Consider the following 18,417-nt stretch of genomic DNA (forward strand, 5'->3'; position numbering starts at 1 on the left):
TGTCGGGTTAAAGTGTCAAGCTTGTTTCCCAGGTTCTGCTAAAAGAGCTATTGCCATGAACCCTTTTCCTCTATTCCTTTTGGTCTTTCACAAAATTAGTAAACGCTCATTTTTCAAATTTGCGTTTTGAAATGTTAAGCATACAGAAAAGTTGCAAGAATAGAACAAAGAACTCCTATATAGCCTTTACTGGATTCATTAGTTTTTAACGTTTGCCAGATTTACTTTATCTTTCTCTCTATATACACGTATCACTCATTATCTGAGCCATTTGAGAGTCAGTTACATACATGGTGCCTCTTTATCCCTTAATGTTTCACTGCGTGTTTCTTAAGAGGAAGGGCGTAACCTTACATAACCACAGTACAGTTATGTCCAATCCAAGGAATTTAACACCGATTTGAGACTTTTCTGTTATCTACAGTCCATATTCCGTTTTTTTCCTGCCCACAGTCCAATCCAGGATTAGACGTTGCATTTCATTGTCATATCTCTTTCGACTTCTTGCCTCTGGAATGCTTCATCAGCCTTTCTTACTCTATTGTGATATTGATATTTTTAGAAGTGTAAGGTAAGGCCAGTTATTTCATATACTGTCTCTCGATTTGGGTTCATCTGAGTTTCCTTAGGTTGTGCGTTTTTAGCTGGAATACTGCACAGTCTAGAGCTCAGAACAGAAAGTCCCAGCGGTGTGCCTTTGTGTCCACCAGGGAGGTCTCGTGGCCGGCTGGCCCCCGGCGCCCCCCGCCATGAAGGAGGAGGAGAGCAGCGAGGAGGAGGCCGTGGCAGCCGCCCCTTCCAAGGAGCAGGACCCTGTCCCTGCAGAGCTGGACGAAGTGCGAACGCCAGAGCCCTTGGAGGACTCCCCCAAGCGTGACGACCAGGAGGGCTCCCCACCGGAAATCAGCCTGCCCTACAAGTGGGTGGTGGAGGCCGCAAACCTCCTCATCCCTGCCGTGGGGGCCAGCCTCTCCGAAGCCCTGGACTTGATCGAGTCGGTAATGTTGGTCATGGTACTTCCGGGTGGGCCTGGAGCACCCCCAGTGTAGTGCTCCCAAGGGCAGGCCTCCTTCCAGTCCCGCTCACGTTTACTGAGCCGATGCTGAGTACCTGGCCTGGGGACACCGAGATAGTTGCCATGTAGTCTCTGCCCTAAGGGAGCTCCTGGCTCATGCTGTACAGTTCAGGGTGGGGTGGGAGGGCTCCCCAGAGGAGGTGGCACTGCCCTGATTCCTCAGAGATGACGAGGGGAAGGTGTCTGATTGATAACACAGGACGGGGAACGTGGGATTTGTGGCACCAGAGATGGTTGGGTGTCCCTGAGAGGGGCCTGGGGCTGGAGTGGTGGGTGGGTTCTGATTGCTCAGGGGGAGCAGCCCCCAAGGCTGCGCTGGATTGTGCCCCTTGGGAGAAAGCTTGGTGGGAGGAAGCACCTCTTGGTGTGACGTCTCCGGCTCCCCGCTTTGTCAGCCAGGCCTGCAGTGTGGAGGGCGTTTCAGCAGGTGATGGGTAGCAGGCCTGGCAACCAGGGGCAGGGGAGCTCAGTGGGAGGTGCCCTGCCTTCACCAGCATTCTTGGGCTTCCCCTTGTTTACTAAGAGTAATGATGCTGTTTATTGAACATCTGCTAAATGCTAGGCTCTGAGCTTAATGTACAGTCCACACAATATCCTGTGAGGTGTATCCTTTCTCTGTGTTGTAGATAAGACTGAGGATCAGAGAGATCAAGTAGTGTACCCAAGGTCACACAGCGAGTAAGCTTGGTGGCCTTGACCATTGTGCTGTGCTCCCACTGTCCTGCCCAATGAAAGACTGGATGGTGCAGTCTCCAGGGGACCATCTGCTGAGTCCCTCTGACTCTGGGCCTCACCTCTTGTGCCCAGCGGCTGGGACTAGACCCAGCTGCAGGGTCCGTCTGTGGAGTCCCCTCCACTGCAGAGAATTTCAGAGTAGCTAGAGAGCAGGTCTGCTGTGTTCATCAGTCTCCCAGGCTACCGGCTGCAGTCCCTGCTTTGGGCTTTAAGGGGAGTGTTAGATGAGAGTTGGGCCCACTTGGCGCCTGGCACTGTTGGCGTTTCACGGCCTTACCTCCCTTCATCCTCAGACTGTCCCGTATCCTTCTCCACTCACTAGGCACAGAGAAGAGGAGAGGGGAACTCACTTCTATTGAGCACCCACTGGCTGCCAGGCCCAATGCTTAGTTAGTAATTACATCTAACCTTTGAGCGCCTGCTATGTGCCAGGCTCGTTACTTGCTACGTACATACACACTCTCTGTTAGTTCTGTAGTAGCCCTGTGAAGTAGGTGGTGGACCCATCACTAATGAGGGAATTCCAAGCTCAGAGAGGTTAGGAGACTTACCCAACATCACACAGCCAGGGCTAGGAGTCAGGCGTTGCTGTCTGGGTCTAAGTTTGAGCCCTTTCCATGATGACCTTCAGTGGCTGATGGAGTTACAGCATTTGCGGAAATACCGCTGCCTGTCCCTCCCTGCAGCCCTGCAGGCGGACCTTGTAGGATGTGCTTCTGGTCTGTTAGACGCCGTCCGTTCTGGGGCCTCCCCGAGGTAGGGGTTTGCTGCTGGGAGTGTGGGCCTGAGTCAGCACTGCCCTGAGCGGGCCTCCACTCTAGGAATGAGCTGCCCCAGGCTTCTGCAGGTCCTGAGGACCACACCAGGCTCGAGGTCTGCTCACCTCCAAGGACCAAAGCAGAAGCTTCTGTCTCCAGAAACCTTTCTGCTGGGTTGTAATTTACTGGGCAGAGGTGGGAAGACCTGGGTTTGCCTCTTAGAATGGCTCTTAGAAACGCAGTGACCTCGGGCAGATTGTGCCCTCTCTGGCCTGGGTTTCTTGGTGTGAAAGGAGAAGAGTAATGCTTCCCTGGTGGGATCGTTGGGGGATTGGAAACAACTCAAGTGAAGCGCCAGGGAGGCACCTGTGATTGACAGGCTCGTGGAGCACAAGTTGCATCCTCTCTCCGGGAATGTGACTGTGCAAATCAGGACCCCTAAACCTCTTCACAGCCTTGGGGCCACAACTTCCACTGCTACTAATCTATATTAAGGAAATAACTAAAAATGCAGGGGAAGATGTATATCCAGGATAGTCATAAAGATGTTACTGTTAATTTTTTAAAATGAGAGGAAAAACCTAAATGTCCAGCAGAAGGGGAATGAATAGTTAAGTAACTGATATATTCATGTGAGGGAATATTTTGCAGTCATAAAAATTATGTTATAAAAGTTGAAAATTTCTCATCATAATAACAACTAATGTTAATAGTAAACATTTAACTCATAGGTAATAGAATTAGGTAGTATTGTTATTATAATAATAATTTTAAATGGAGAAAAGAGCAGCCTATAGAAACAGTTTGTACTAAGGTTAAAAACATGTAAAATCCTAGATTTTAGGGGCATGTGTAAGTGGTAAAGAAATGCGTGAGGATGAGAAATAGTGACTTCAGGCACTGGTCGCCTGCCCTGGCAGAGGATGTGAGCCGGGAGGCGGACACGGGGTTTTAGTGATTTATTTAAGCTTATTGATGGGTATCTGAGTTTTCTTTGTATTTTTCTTTGTGCTTTTTGTATATATTATAGATCGCTTAGAACATTTTTTAAAATAACGGAGCAAGCAGCCCCATGTACAATATGCCTTCAGTTATGTTTACAAATACACAGACGTAGAAGAATCCTTGAGGAAATGCGGGAAAATGTTAATGAGGCTTGCTCCTGGGCTGTGGGGTTGTACTTGACACCCGTGTATTTCCCTTTAATGAATGAGTCCTGTTGCATCAACTGGTAGAGAAGCAGAGTAATTGCACTTATTCCTAACCCTCCTCTCCGGGCAGGACCCTGACGCTTGGTGTGACCTGAGTAAATTTGACCTCCCCGAGGAGTCGTCCACAGAGGGCAGCCTCACCACCAGTCCAGTGCAGCCCCAACCGTCACAGCAGCAGCAGGCCCCGCCAGCCCGCCAGCCTGCTGCCCCGGGGCCCAGCGTGACTGAGTACCGCCTGGACGGCCACACCATCTCGGACCTGAGCCGGAGCAGCCGGGGCGAGCTGATCCCCATCTCCCCCAGCACTGAAGTGGGGGGCTCGGGCATCGGCACGCCGCCCTCGGTGCTCAAGCGGCAGAAGAAGAGGCGTGTCGCCCTGTCCCCCGTCACGGAGAACAGCGCCAGCCTGTCCTTCCTGGACTCCTGCAACAGCCTCACCCCCAAGAGCACACCTGTCAAGACCTTGCCCTTCTCGCCCTCCCAGGTGTGTGGACCCCACCTGCTCACTGGGTTCGGTTTACAGATTCCCAGTGCCCAGTACAGGGCCTGACATGCAGGCGCACGCCATTCAACCAGGACGTGTTGAGAATCTGCTGTGAGGGTCCCTGTGCTAAGTGCTGGGACATGGGGGTGAGCAGAAATAGGCCTGGCCCTTCCCTCATAGAGCTTACACTCTGGTTGGAAGACAATTGATAAAAACAGACCCAAATAAACATGATAAATGGAACGAAGGAGGCTACAGTACTGTGAGTGCATCTGGTCTCGGGGTGGGTGTCATCCAGGAAGGCTTCCATGAGGAGGAGGAATTGGTTGTGCTGGGGTGCTAACCAGGCAGAGAAGAGAAGGGACTCAGTATTTGTTAAAAGAATCAATTTATCGAGCACCTATTTCATACCAGATTTGCCAGCACTGGGGAGCAAAGGTGAAGATGACAGCCCTGCCCTTGAAGAGGATAGCTAGTGTTGGGGACAGGCTGTAATGAATTGATCGGAATGTGGTGTGGAAGGTGCTACGGTCATAGCGATGACTAAGTCGTTGAGAGCTCATTGTGTTCTGGGAACTGCTTCCCGGGCTCTAAGATACACAGCGTTAGGGGAGGGCCGGGGAGGGGTCCTGTCTCTCCTAGAGGTCAGGGGAGGCACTCAGAGGCTTCCTGGAGAGTGGTGTCTGAGCTGGGTTTTGTCGATCCATCGGCTTAAACAAAGGCACAGAGTTGGGAGAGCAGTGTGTGTGGTGTAAAGTCCAGAGCTAGGGGTGACAGGTGGGGGCAGGAGGGGGTTGGGAGATGGGGACAGGGGCCTCAGAGGGCCTTAGGTATGACGGAGGGGTATGTACTGCTCTGGGGGCTGTAGGGGGATGGGGATGATAGGGCTATGAGAGGATGGACTCGGGGGTGGACGAGACGCAGGTCCTAGAGTTCCATGTCCCCAAACAGGAAGGAGAGGCAGAGGATTTGGGCCTTGTTGGGTCTGCTCCCTTCTGTGAGCATGTGGGAGAGAACAAGGCCCAGAGGTGGCACATGTTACACCACCATCTGCTGTGGAAGGATTGAGGCCCAGCCCACGTATTGGGTGTGATTGGTGTCTCCGAGAGAGTCCCCGAGATAGTTTGCTCTGGCTGCTGGAACAGAGTACTGCAGACTGGGGGCTTACACCCCAGAAATGGATTTTCTTACCATTCTGGAGGCTGAAATCGAGGTGTAGGCAGGATTGGCTTCCTCTGAGGCCTCTCTCTGGCTGGTAGATGGTTGTCTCCTCCCTGTCTTCACATGGTCTTCCCTCTGTGTGTGTCTGTGTCCTAATTTCTTTTCCCTTATCATCTCTTACCTTTTTCTCTTATAATCTTCCAAGGACATCAGCCATATTGGATTAGGCCTTACCCACATGACCTCGTTTTGCCTTCTGAAGCCTCTTTAAAGGCCCTGTCTCCAAATGTAGTCACAGTCTTAGGTACTGGGAGTTAAGGGTTCAGCATGTGAATTGGGGGAGATACAGTTCCGTCCGTGGCAGGCCCCGAGTGAGGGCTGCTGACTAGAGAAGAGGGGAGCCTGAGCTGCCCGGACAACAGCCCAGGATGACGGGCCACGGTGGCCACCCTGCTTCAGGGACCCCGCTTAGGGCAGGGGCCCTGAGTGCTGCTGGTGGCCTTGAGGGCAGAGAGGCCAGGGAGGTGGTGCTTTGGGCATGGCTCAGATCTGGGTTTGAGTCCTCCTGGCACTGTGAAAAGTGCACGACACGCTTGGTGAGAAGTGCTTAGCCCTGGCGAGAGGAGACACTCTCTAAACGTTAACGTCACCACTGCCATCGTCACCTGTCCTTCACGGGTCGCTTAAGATCTGTTCCTATTTCTTCTGAAAAGGAGCTGCTCTCACACAGTCAACTGTCTTTGACCTAACTGCACACTGAGCAGCAAAGAGGGGTGGGCGATGGACCTCCCGCCACCTGGCAAAAGCAAGGATTGGGGGCAGTGACAAGCCCAGGGGTCTACGTGCTTCTTCTCGGTGGGTTCCTGTCCAGCTGTCTTGCTCTTTATTCTCTGATGGGAGGAGTCCTCCCAGGTCAGGAGGGCACTTGTCAGGGGAGGGGCTCCAGGGTGTCTCCCACCCCCACAGGTTGTTAGTTTGTCATTTCCTTTCTCTTTTTTCCCTGGCAGTTTCTGAACTTCTGGAACAAACAGGACACACTGGAGCTGGAGAGCCCCTCGCTGACATCCACCCCCGTGTGCAGCCAGAAGGTGGTGGTCACCACGCCCCTGCACCGGGATAAGACACCCCTGCACCAGAAACACGCCGCGTGAGTGTGCCGCCCGCTGCCCGCCCACCCCCTCCCCCAGCGGTGGATGGCCTGGAGGCCTGGGGGCCCAGGATCGCTGTGGAGGGGCCGCTGCGGAAAAGCAGAGACTGTTTTCCTTCTGGCCACCACATCTCTTGCTTTTTGTCAATATAATCTGGTGCCTCACCTTTGTTCTTCCTCATTTTCGTTTTTCACTTGGATGGTTTTCTCATCTCAGGAACGAAGAGAGACCAGATTGTCACAAAAAACTTAGTCTCCATCTTTTATGAGTTTCAAGTGCAAACCCACTGTGTTTGAGTAGCCTGATGTGAAGGAGGAAAGTGCCCCCGGCCCCTCCCCGCCCCACCCCGGTCTCTGGCGCACAGGCTTTCACCTTCTGAAGCCCCTACAGTTTGCTTACCCACCTGCTTTGTTGGACGGGCTTTCACAACAAGTTTACTTCCTTCTGTCAGCCTGACTCTGAGTTCCAGGTAGAGAGAGCTGTGTAACTGTGCTTCTGCTTATGACATTTGCTGCAGGAGAAGCGTCGCTGTTTATTATTTCGCGAGTAAGTTACGAGATTCAGGAATCAGTTCAGGATTTTAACCCTTGTAATGATACATAATTTCGGAAAGGATTCATGTCTCCCTTGGTCAGAAATGAGTCTCAGCAGTCGACCTAAAGTTTAGCTTAGGTACATTTCCTGAGAAATGGTTCTCCTTTCAAGCCAGAATCCTAGGACTTGAGTGTAAGCCCTTGATCAGATAGGCTGGCACCACAAAAGGAACAGATTGTTCTTTCCCCTGCTCCTTCTCCTCCATGTTCATAACCTGCTGTTGCTCCGGCTTCTCTGTTCTCTTCCAACAAAGAAGCATGTCCGTCCTCTTCACCCCGCTGTGGATCCGTGTCTCTGTCTGGTAGATCCTTCTGTCTGAAGGCCGTCCTTTACATTATTGGTACTGTGGGCCTGCTGGGGATGAGCTCTTTCAGCTTTTGTGTAGCTGGAAAGTTGACTTAATTTGGGGAAGATATTTTTTGCCGAGTATGGAATTCTAGGTTGACAGGTGTTTTCAGCTTTAAAGGGGTTGCTCTCCTGCCTTCTGGCTTGTACAGTTTTATCATCGGTTTGGAACAATTTGGTTATGATGTGTTGTAATGTGTTTTTCTTGATGTTTCTTGTGCTTGGTGTTCATTGAGCTTCTTGGATCTCTGGGTTTATAGTTTTCTCCAAATTTAGAAACATTTCAACTGTTATTTCTCCAAATGTATTCTCTGGGCCCTCCACCCCCAGCCCTCTTCAGCGACTCCACAATTACACATATATTAGGCCCCTTGAGGTTCCCACGGCTTACTGATGTTATGCTTATTTTTCTCGTTCTTTTTTCTCTCTCTGTTTCATTTTGGATAGTTCCTGTTGCGGTGTCTTCAGGTGTGCTCATCTTTTTCTCTGCCACGTCTAGTCTTCCGATAATCCCCTCCAGTGCATTTTTGGTTTTGGGCCTTGTAGTTTCCATCTTTAGATGTTCAAGTAGATCTTTTAAAATTCCCTCCCTGTCTCTACGTCACTTCTTAAGCATATGAAATACACCGACGATAACTTTTTATTTCCTTTCTGCTGGTTTTAGCTTGTGTATCAGTTCTGGGTCAATTTCAGTTGATGGACTTTTCTTTCTGCTTCTTTGTAAGCCTGGTAATATCTCTTTGGATGCCAGACGCTGTGAATTTTACCTTGTTGTGAACTGTGTATTTTTGTATTTCTACAAATTTTTTAGAGCTTTGTTCTGGGATGCAGTTATATTACTTAGAAATAGTTTGATCCTGGGACCAGCCCTGTGGCTGAGTGGTTAGGTTTACACATTTCGCTTTGGCAGCCCAGGGGTCACCACTTCAGATCCTGGGTGTGGACCTACACACTGCTCATCAAGCCATGCTGTGGCAGCATCCCACATAGAAGAACTAGAATGACCTACAACTAGGATAACTATGTGCTGGGGCTTTGGGGAGGAATAAAAAAGAGGAAGATTGGCGACAGATGCTAGCTCAGGGCCAATCTTCCACACCAAAAAAAGAGAAATAGTTTGATCCTTTTGGGTCTTGCTTTTAAGATTTATTAGGTGGGACCAGAGCAGCGGTTGGTTCAGGATCCTCCAGTCTCTGCCCACTGCTTGTGAGTGATGAGGATTTCCAGTCTGACTGGTGGGAAGGAGCGCTTTTTCCAGCCCTGGTGGGTGTTGACTACTCTGCTGGATGAGCTTTTTGGATGGTTCTTCCCTGGTCTCTGGTAGTCTCCTTATATGGTGTGTGCACAGATCAGCACCCGGGTTAACACTCAAGGAGGTCCCTCTGCCATCTCTGGTGTGTACCTCGCTTGTCTCTGGTGATACTGTGTCTTGTGAACTCGCTTGCCGTCGCCTCTTGAGCTCCAGGCCTGCCGGGCTCCAGCTGTGCCCCTTCCTGTGCTGTTCCTTGAGTCTCAGTGCAGCTGCTCTCCTCATTCGTCTGCCTTCTCAGGGCTCGCTCCATCTTTGCCTCATGTCCAGTGTCTTTCATCATTTCACGTCGTGTGTTGTTTCCTCATTGTTTCAGGCAGGAGGGTGAATCTGGCCCTTGATGTTCGATTTTGACCAGAAGTGCAGATCTTTTAAATCCAGATCATTGCCACAAAAGATGTTTTTGGTTTTCTTATTTTCCCTTTCAAAATTTCTTTTTGACATTTGCAAGACATAATAGGCAATGGTATTTGGACTTAATTCTGAATTTTTCTGTCTCCTTCACCACTGATTTTAGATCCCACCTTCCCCACTTTATTTTTGCCTGCAGAGGTCATGCTTGACTGGAAGGGACAGCTTCCTAACAGTCCGTAGATGGTGTTTCAGAGGGAGACGGACACCACAGAGGGATTATACGGTCTACAGGCCTGGGGAGCACAGAGCAAGGGCGAGGGGTTTCTAACTTAGGTAGGAGGTCGGGATGGCGCCTCAGAGAGGGAGAGTCGTGCAGGGTTCTGAGGAAAGGAATCCAGGCAGAGGGAACTGCAAAGCAAAGGCTGCCAGGTAGCAACGTGCTGTTTGAGTTTAATGAACAAAAGTAAGGCTGCTGAGTTTGCAGTGAGTTGGGTGTGGGGAAGGACAGTAGGAGAGGGGACAGGGGCCGCATGGGTCAGCGGGGACACAGGGCCGGGTTGAGCTGTGTAACAAACACCCCTAAGACTTTTGTGGTTCCCGAAAGCAAACTTTGCCTTGTTTTAAAATTCAGGAATTGTCTGCGTTTGATGGAGTGCTTTTTCGAGTTCTTTTCGGAAGGGAGGGGTGAGGCCTGTCCCTCCTGAGGTCTGGGCTGTCGTCTGTTGTTCAACCACAGAGGCTGGACGTGGAACTCTGGAGGGAGGATGCCTGTGGCCCAAACCATGGCCTCGGCTTCGTTTATGGCGTTTATGTCATGGAGAATTCCGATACCTGTCCTGCTCTTATTCCTTTGTCCCAAATCTTTTTTTTCTCCTTGGATCCTTGTAGGTTTTTTATTATTATTATTATTTTTAGTTATTCCTGAGATTTGCCAGGCTGTATGTTCGTATGCTATGTCTTTATTAACTTTTTTCCTCCGGTTTTCATTTCAAACTCAAGGCTCAAACTTTGAGCTGGGAAAATGTACTGTTATTTCTTTAATTATTGTTTCGCTGGTGTCTGCTCCTTTCCTCCCACCTTAGACGTTGCTTCCTACACAGACGCCTCTCTTTTTCCTCCTCTTATTCCTGTTCATCGTCTTAAACCATTTCCTTTGAACTCTGCAAGAATGTCAGGGATTGTCTTCTGATTCACCAACTTGGTTTTCTGCGTTTTCCCACCTGCCGAGTCCTCTGGCTCACAGAATTGCATTTTTTTCATCTCTAAGCCCACTTCTGTGTTCGTTTTTCAAGTCGGCTCCCTTCATCTTCTAACACGCGTGTTGCTCTCAGTTCTTGCTGACACCGTGAATTAGAGAGGTGCTGGAGCTTTCTCATTTGTTGCAGAAGCTCAGTGTCCCATAGAGATGTTTGGTCCCAAGGCCCAGATTCATCCCCTTGAGCAACTGTAAGGTGTTTGCATCTGACCGGTGCTTCTCATCCTTGCAGAGGGGTCTCTGTGCCCCGTGCCTTGCAGGGGGTCTCCTGTGTGGGAGAGAGCAAGGATTTGGGAAGAGACCCTGTGGATCCCTGTCTAATCTCTCAGTCCCGAGGAAGGAAGAAAAGAATGGTTTTACTTGTCCTAGCTTTTTATCTGCCTGTGGAATGTCTGGCAGGCTGAGGGAAGTGGCTGGAGGGGTGGCCCAGGCCGCGTGTCTGGGAGTTGGCCTCTGCACCCGAGTTCCTGACCACCTGGCGTGTTTCTCAGGAACCCCCAGTGAGGCTTTGGGAGCCGCTGTGGCGGTGCCTCTAGCTGGATGAGGCCACGCTGACCTCGTGCAGGTGGGGTCTGGCACCTGCCATCAGAGCCAGAGTTTGCTACCACCAGCTGGCCCGGCCTGTACCTGCAGCCCTGGCTCTCCGGTGTGAGGCGCCTCTTGTGTCCCTTCCCCAGCAGGCTTTTCCATCGCAGGCAGAAATCACGCGTTGGTGGGGCCACATCTGATAGAAGCTCTTAGTATTTCTGCTTGTGGACCAGACCCTTCCCAGGTTTCTCTCTGGCAAAGCTTTCCCTCCACAGTTCTCTCCCCACTCTGGTCGCTTTGAGGAGACTTGGGATGAGGGTAAGTTAAGCACGTGCACTGGCCTCGCCATCTCGCACCTGATGGCAGCCCTGCCTTTCCTCAGTGACGCTGCTGCCATGTGCCCTCCAGGTCTTCAGGTCTTCCTGGCTTCCTGCCGTCCTGCCCTGCCCCCTCTCTCTGGGCCTGCAGTGTGCCACAGGCCTTCCTTGTCTTACGGGAAGTCCTAATACAGACCATTGACTGAGCAGCATCCTCAGCCATCCTTTCACCTGCCTGGGTCTCCAGGATCCTCTTAGACTATGTCCTGTTCTTTCCTGTTTCTGAGGATGGCCCTTCTCCCAAGACCCTCCCCTGATTAAGCCCCTTGGGGATGGGAGGGGGGTGTGAGCGGGAGGGGAGGAGAGTGTTGCCGGGGTTTCCTCCCTCCCTCTGAGGCCAGAGGTCCAGGTGGAGGGGAGGTGGGGGCCGCAGGCAGCCTGCAGCTGAGCGGCTGACGTCTGCCCCCCACCTCGCTGCTAAGCCTCCCCCTCTGGCCCCGGCAGGTTTGTAACCCCAGATCAGAAGTACTCCATGGACAATGCTCCCCACACGCCGACCCCCTTCAAGAATGCCCTGGAGAAGTACGGACCACTAAAGCCCCTGGTAGGTGGGGTGGCCAGGTGGGTCTGCACAGTGGGGTCCCCTGGGTTCCTCCAGCCGTTTATAGTTCACAGGCCCTCTCCCTCTGAGGTCGCATTGGATTCTTCTCACAGTCCTGAGAAGTTGCGGACATCCTAATTGTGTAAATGGGGAAACCGAGGCAGAGTCACTCATCGGCTCCTCAGACGGTCCCCAAGCACCTACAGTGTGCCAGGTAGCCACTGGCTGGGACTGGAGACAGTGGCACCAGGTGAAGCTGAGCGTGGGCTGCTGGAGACTGGCACTAAACACATGAATGCACACGTAGCGAGTACTTTCAGCACGTCGTCAGTGCTGGGCAGAAGGTGGGCAGGTGTTGGAATGGAGGAGGACCTGCCCGGTGCCGTGGCTAATTTGAGGGGTGGCGTGTGGCTCCTCGAACTGAAGCCTTTTGCTTAACTGCCAATTCTTTACAAAACACTGGAAAGCCACTCATGGGTGGGCTGAGCGGGCTGGTGAGGACGTACCCTCTCAGCGGTGTGCAGACCGCCCTGCTCCCCCTCCTCCCAGACCATGAGACCATCATGCTTTCCCCAATGAGAAAAGAAAGAGGTGACACCGGGGCTTTCTGAGACAGGCAGTTACTTTAGAAACCAGTCGAAGGTGAGAGAAGGGCAGGTCATAGAGGAGCGTTTGCCGTGTGAACAAAGCCTGCGGAGTGCTCCCCTCACCTCCTCCCCTCTATGTGGGGTCCTCGTGTGAAGGCCAGAGCCAGCGGGGCTGTGGTCTCCCGAGTCCTGAGACGGAGCTGACTGAGTCGATGGGCCCAGGCGAGGCGCTAGTTAGCATGCCCTGTCCTTTCCAAGCGGAGATTCGGCTCCGAAACCTGCAGGCTCTCCAGACGGGGTGAGAGGGCAAAGCTGACCTTGGCAACTGTAGTTAAAGCATGTGGGGGCTTTTAGAGTGACTTCTTAGTGTCCCTGCACCTACACCTGCTACTGCTCGGTAGCTCCCTCCCTCCCCTGGTCTCTGCTGCCTGAGGCCAGAAAGGTCACCTGGAGTCCCCAGGCCCGAGAAAGGGAAATGGAACCAAGTGTCCCCATTAGTGCAGAGCAAAGGGGTGAGGAGTGTGTGCGTTGAATGTGTCCAGGTCCTAACTGCACAGCTGTGTGACCTTGGCCCAGGCTCTTGCTCTCTCTGAGCGTCCGTGTCTACCCTGAGGAAGCTGACAGCTGTTGCGCACGGTTGTGTGAGGGTGCTGTGGGGACACTCCTAGTCCACAGCAGCCCACAGTGAGTCGAGGTCAGTGTCCACTTGTCCAGGACGGAACCATTAATGGTCGTGAACGATGTGTATGAAGCCAGTGTCCTGGGACTAGGCCCCCTTCCTGCATGGCCTGGGACGGCCGAAGCGTGGTGGGGTCTGTCCTGCCTTCCCCACGAGCAGGCCCTGCCCCATAGCCGGGTGCGGAGCCTCACGTGGGCTGCCCTGCCCCCAGCCCCAGACCCCACACCTGGAGGAGGACCTGAAGGAGGTGCTACGCTCCGAGGCCGGCCTTGAGCTCATCGTCGAGGACGAAGTGAGGCCGGAGAAGCAGAAGAGGAAGGCTGGGGTGAGTGGCTGGGCGGGTGGGAGAGCGCCTGGCCACCAGCCTTGGCACCGTGGGCAGGGGAGGGTGGAGCCATGGCAGGGTGAAGAGAGACAGTGGGACGGGGGGTGGGTCTGGGGACAGCTGATGGAAATGAGGTGCTGGGGAAAGTGGAGCTGTGGCCCCATGCCCTTTGCTCCCCTGAGTGGTTAATGATGAAACCGACTAAGGTAAGGCCCTGGGGCCTGGGACCACCCCATCCCTGCCCCTGCTTTTGGACTGGTCCCTTAGTTATTAAGCATTGTGTTTGGACCCTTCTGAAGTGGGCTGTGGGCTGGATGGGGTGGATAGAGCAGTGGTTCAGACCCTGATGTGGTTGTTCCCTCCTCGAGTCCAGTGGATGGAGACAGACACTAGACAGACACTGGTTGCTTTCCATATGCTTGGCATTAAGGGAGTAGAAAGGGTCACAAAGAGAGGATTCCGAGGGAAATCCTACAGATGGAGCCAGTTGGGTGTGTGGGCCGCGTGAACCAGGTGGGGGACAGTTGGCTTAGGAGAGCAGGCAGGGGCCCCCCAGGCCAGCCCAGAAGCCTCTCTCCCGCTGCACTGCGTGTGTTGTTTCCTGATAGCAGGACAGACTCTGGGGACCCCTTTGTCTGTGTGCCCCTTTTCTCCTAGATGGTCTCCTCTGCAGAGAGGTGGGAAGATGGGAACGTGGCAGGCGGAGGTTGTAGGGGCAGGGACCCACTGGGCTGGGCCCCGGGGTGTGTAGGTAGAGAGATGGTGACTCAGGCCCTCCCTGGCCTCCTTCGTGTTGGATGGTGGTTCTGAGCAGGGGCAGCACTTTCTGGGGCACACCGCCGGGTTAGGGGCTGAGTGCTAGACCCAGAGCCCCTCCCTGCTATTGGGGCTGACGCCTCACCTGCTTATAGGAGGCGCATCGGTGGGCCAGGCACACCTGTGATGGGCCTGTGTCCTGTGGGCTTCTGTGTCTCTGAGTTACTCGCGCATGGGTGGGTGTTTCAGGTGTAACTTGGATGATTCTCTGCTGGGCCTGTCTGGGGGGATGGTAGAGACTTGGGGGCTGTGCTTGGTCCATTCAGGGATGAGGAGTGGGTCTCTGGGTGGAGGCTGGCATTTGTGTTCTCACTCCAGTCACAGCATCTGGCAGGGCAGTCTACCCTGGGCGCAGGGTCTGCCATGCGGCCGGAGTCTCCTGGTCCCCCACCCACCCCCCACCCCCCCCCTTGCTCGAAGGCAGCGGGGCCCGGTCTGTGACCAGGGCAGCTAGGGCTGGCTTCGTCAAGGTGCTGATAGGGACCCATGGGAGTCCCGAACGCCTGCCCTAACCGCCTCCTGCCTCCCCAACCCTCAGCTGCGGCGGAGCCCCATCAAGAAGGTCCGCAAGTCTCTGGCCCTTGACATCGTGGACGAGGATGTGAAGCTGGTGGTGTCCACGCTGCCCAAGGCTCTGTCCTTGGTAAGGGGTCCGAGGGAGAAGCCGCGCACTCAGCCAGTCCTCCCAGAGCTGCCGAGGGCTCTTCTGCCCCTGGAACCCTGTAGCTGTGGAGAGGGCCCTGGAGGTGGAGTGGTCCGGTGGTTGTCAGAGGCTTCAGGGTGCTGGGCCAGCAGGGAGGGGGCTGATGGGGGCGGTCGGGCTGGGCCAGCAGGGAGGGAGCTGATGGGGGCTGTCGGGCTGGGCCAGCAGGGAGGGAGCTGATGGGGGCGGTCGGGCTGGGCCAGCAGGGAGGGAGCTGATGGGGGCAGTCGGGCTGGGCAGGGAGGGAGCTGATGGGGGCGGTCGGGCTGGGCAGGGAGGGAGCTGATGGGGGCCGTCGGGCTGGGCAGGGAGGGAGCTGATGGGGGCCGTCGGGCTGGGCAGGGAGGGGGCTGATGGGGGCGGTCGGGCTGGGCAGGGAGGGAGCTGATGGGGGGGTCGGGCTGGGCAGCCCCCGGCTTCTATCAGGGCAGCCCAGCTCCTGTTTTTCACAGAAGGTTTATTTGGCAAGAGTTGCATTGCTAGAATATGTTTGAAAACCCTGGATCCCGGTCCCCAGCACCTTCCCTTGTGTCCTGCTCATGGGGGTGACCCCAGAGATGGTCTCGAGGCACGTCACCCTGGGCTGGGTGCTGTCTGCTGCCCAGGCCGACCTCAGGAAGGCTGCTGCTGCCTGCCCAGGACGTGGGTCCCAGAAACCAGGCCATGCTGTTGATCCCTTGCAGCTGACGATGGCCAGCCCGTCTTGCCCTGGCGCCCAGTGGGAGGCCGTGAGAGGCGTGGTGTGGGGGTCACAGGACAGAGAGTTGCCTGATTAGGCCTTGCAAGTACGGCTGCTGCACCCGTAGTCTATGCAGAGAAGCCTCACTCTGGCCAGCGATCCCCCTGGGCCGAGACTTAGCCAGACTTGGGGCTGGGGCCACCTCGGGCACATGAAATAATTACCAAGAAGAAAAAATGGTCCGGCAAGCCGTTCAGAGCACAGGCTTTGGAGTAGGGTGGGCCTGGCCTGAGTGCGGACACCAGCACCTGCTCCCTCGGCTCTCTGAGGCCCCTGAGCCTGAGGTTCCTGCCTGTCAGAAGGGCATCGAGCCCAGCAGACTAGAGGGTGAAGGCCGAGCAGAGCGGGGAGCCTGGGGAGGCCTGAGGGCTGTTGTGCCGCTCCACGTGTTGGCTGGTCGGGGCAGGCGTCTCTGACTGCCCATGGATGTTGCTGGTACCTGGAGAAACTAGAGTAGCTTGGGCTCCAGGGGAGGAACCAGCTTCGTGTGAAAGGAACCAGCATCACTGGGCATTTTAGGTGCCAGGCTTTGAAGCAGGCACTTTAGAGAAGTTTTCTTACTTAATCTTTAAATGAAAGAGGGGCTGAGGCTTAGCAAAGTTAACGTTCTACCCAAGATCTCGACAGCCGGGAGGTGGTGGGGCCGGGATGTGGCTGAGGTGTTTTCTCCTTCCCACTAAGAGCTTGTGGCAAAAAGCTGAGTCTTTCACCTGGTTTTGATTTCAGCCGACAAATGTCCCATCAAGCTCCTCCAGCCTCATCCTGTCAGGCATCAAAGAGGACAACAGCCTGCTCAACCAGGGCTTCCTGCAGGCCAAGCCCGAGAAGCCAGTGCCCGCCCTGAAGCCCAGAAGCCACTTTCCAGCACCCGCCCCTGTGAGTGCTAGCCACACATGTGGCATCACCCTTGGGGGCTTGCTCTGCTGCTCTTCTCACCTCAGGGCCTTTGCACAGGCTGCTGCCTCTGCCTGAATGCTCTTCTGTGGCTCTGTTTGCTCCAGATCTCAGTCCAAACACCACTCCCTCAGGGAACCCACCTACTGGGGAGCCACCCTCCCCACCCCCAATACTTATGACACAGTCTTACTTGTAATCAGGTCACTGTCTCTATTTGGTGGCTTAGCACATGTCTGTCCTTGAGGGCAGGGGCTGCCCTTGGCTGTCCAGATCTCAGCATCTGTATGTATGAACTCCTCGCCCCTCCTCCTCACCAGCCTGTGTGGCTGCAGCTTTTCCTCACGTGGAGACTGGTGCCACACGGAGAGCATGGAGGGTAGCCATGTTGTCTGGCTCATCCTCCTTGCTTTACAGCTGAGGAAGCCCTGAGATGGGAATGACTTCCCCAGGGCCACCGGGAAGGTGGAGAGAGCACAAAAAGACTTGGGGCTTCTAGAGGGAGGGAGGGAGAGAGAGAGAGGGTCATAAAAATGCCCCCCACCCCTCCCCGGCCAGGCTTGCCAGGGTTCGCTGGGAGCATGCTGTCCTTGCCTGGAACATAACCCTCTTACCTCCTCCCAGATGACCAGCGCCTGGAAGACGGTGGCCTGCGGGGGGACCAGGGACCAGCTCTTCATGCAGGAGAAAGCCCGGCAGCTCCTGGGCCGCTTGAAGCCCAGCCACACATCGCGGACCCTCATCTTGTCTTGAGGGGCTTGGTGGTCACGAGCCCATTCTCATGTTTACAGGGGGCTGGGGGACCAAGGGGGTCAGTGAATTTGCGACTCACACTCAGGTGACCGCCTGCAGCGAGCCTTCTGCCGCCAGCCCCTCCCCAGACTGCTCAGGTGGAGACAGCAGGGCCACCCCTGCCCTGTCTCCAAGTCCGGCTGCGGGCGGTTCCTGGTGCTAACAGAACAAAGTCCCACCCTGGGCCTGCTCAGTGCTCTCCCCAGTGCCGCAGGCAGCCCCATTAGCTTCTCCCATGCCTTGGGCAGGCCTGGCCCCATCTCAGACCCCTGCTTAGGACGGGGGACGTGGCCAGCGTGCTCCTCCCCTCAACCTGTTGGTGCATCTTCTTGAAAGAATAAAATTACCTTTCTCTTTCTGCTGTTCTGGCATCCACCCTTCTCCTGGGCCCTGCTCATGCTTCCCTGGCAACTGTCCTTGGGGCCCCCAGGGCTGTGGGGACCTTTGCTCTCATCTTCACAGTGCAGCCTTGTCTGCACAGCCCAGGCCTGGGGACTGTGAACCCTTATACACTAGAGGGCCCAGTGTTCTGAGAGCCGTTTCTCATCTCTGCACCCAGTGGGCGTCTGCAAAATCCCGAGGACTCTTGCCTGTGGGGTGGGGGTGAGAGAAGTTGTGCATCAGAACTTGGCCTTTGCCACTGATGGCTGACCTGGCCTGTGATGAGCCCAGCCTCCAGGTCAGACTGGTAAACAAGGAGTGACCAGCACCTAGGCAGAACCTGCTTGCCACAGTGGCCCTCACTCCCCAAGGCCATGGTGGCAGTGACAACCGGGGCTGTGTCCCTGGTCATGGCCCAGTGGGCGGACCGTCGTCCTTGGCTGGTAGCTGGGAAGAGTCATTGGGGATTGAAGGGGGGCAGGCGCCGGTTCTGAGAAGGTCTAGATGTGGGAGTGAGGTTTTCAGCAGTGGGGCTCATGGGATGGGGCGTGTGGCCATCCCTGGGGGCTGAGGTCTCAGTTCACTGCAAGGCGGCACCCACCTGGGGAAGGACCATACCTAGACCC

At 54.7% G+C, this 18,417-nt stretch overlaps 1 protein-coding gene across 1 annotated transcript in view; it reads left to right on the forward strand.

Moving 5' to 3' along the window:
• The window catches only part of MYBL2 (MYB proto-oncogene like 2), a 39,329-nt gene extending 21,561 nt beyond the window's left edge, over positions 1-17,768 (forward strand). Inside the window, exons 7-14 of the mRNA XM_023626603.2 lie at positions 711-998; positions 3,850-4,263; positions 6,432-6,571; positions 11,779-11,878; positions 13,353-13,466; positions 14,821-14,925; positions 16,451-16,600; positions 17,243-17,768. Of these exons, the coding sequence (XP_023482371.1) occupies positions 711-998; positions 3,850-4,263; positions 6,432-6,571; positions 11,779-11,878; positions 13,353-13,466; positions 14,821-14,925; positions 16,451-16,600; positions 17,243-17,371 (1,440 nt within the window). The 3' untranslated portion in view covers positions 17,372-17,768. The remainder of the gene's footprint in view (positions 1-710; positions 999-3,849; positions 4,264-6,431; positions 6,572-11,778; positions 11,879-13,352; positions 13,467-14,820; positions 14,926-16,450; positions 16,601-17,242) is intronic.
• Positions 17,769-18,417: the final 649 nt, after the last annotated feature.

Source organism: Equus caballus, chromosome 22 (assembly GCF_041296265.1).
Source record: "Equus caballus isolate H_3958 breed thoroughbred chromosome 22, TB-T2T, whole genome shotgun sequence".
Lineage (NCBI taxonomy): Eukaryota > Metazoa > Chordata > Mammalia > Perissodactyla > Equidae > Equus > Equus caballus.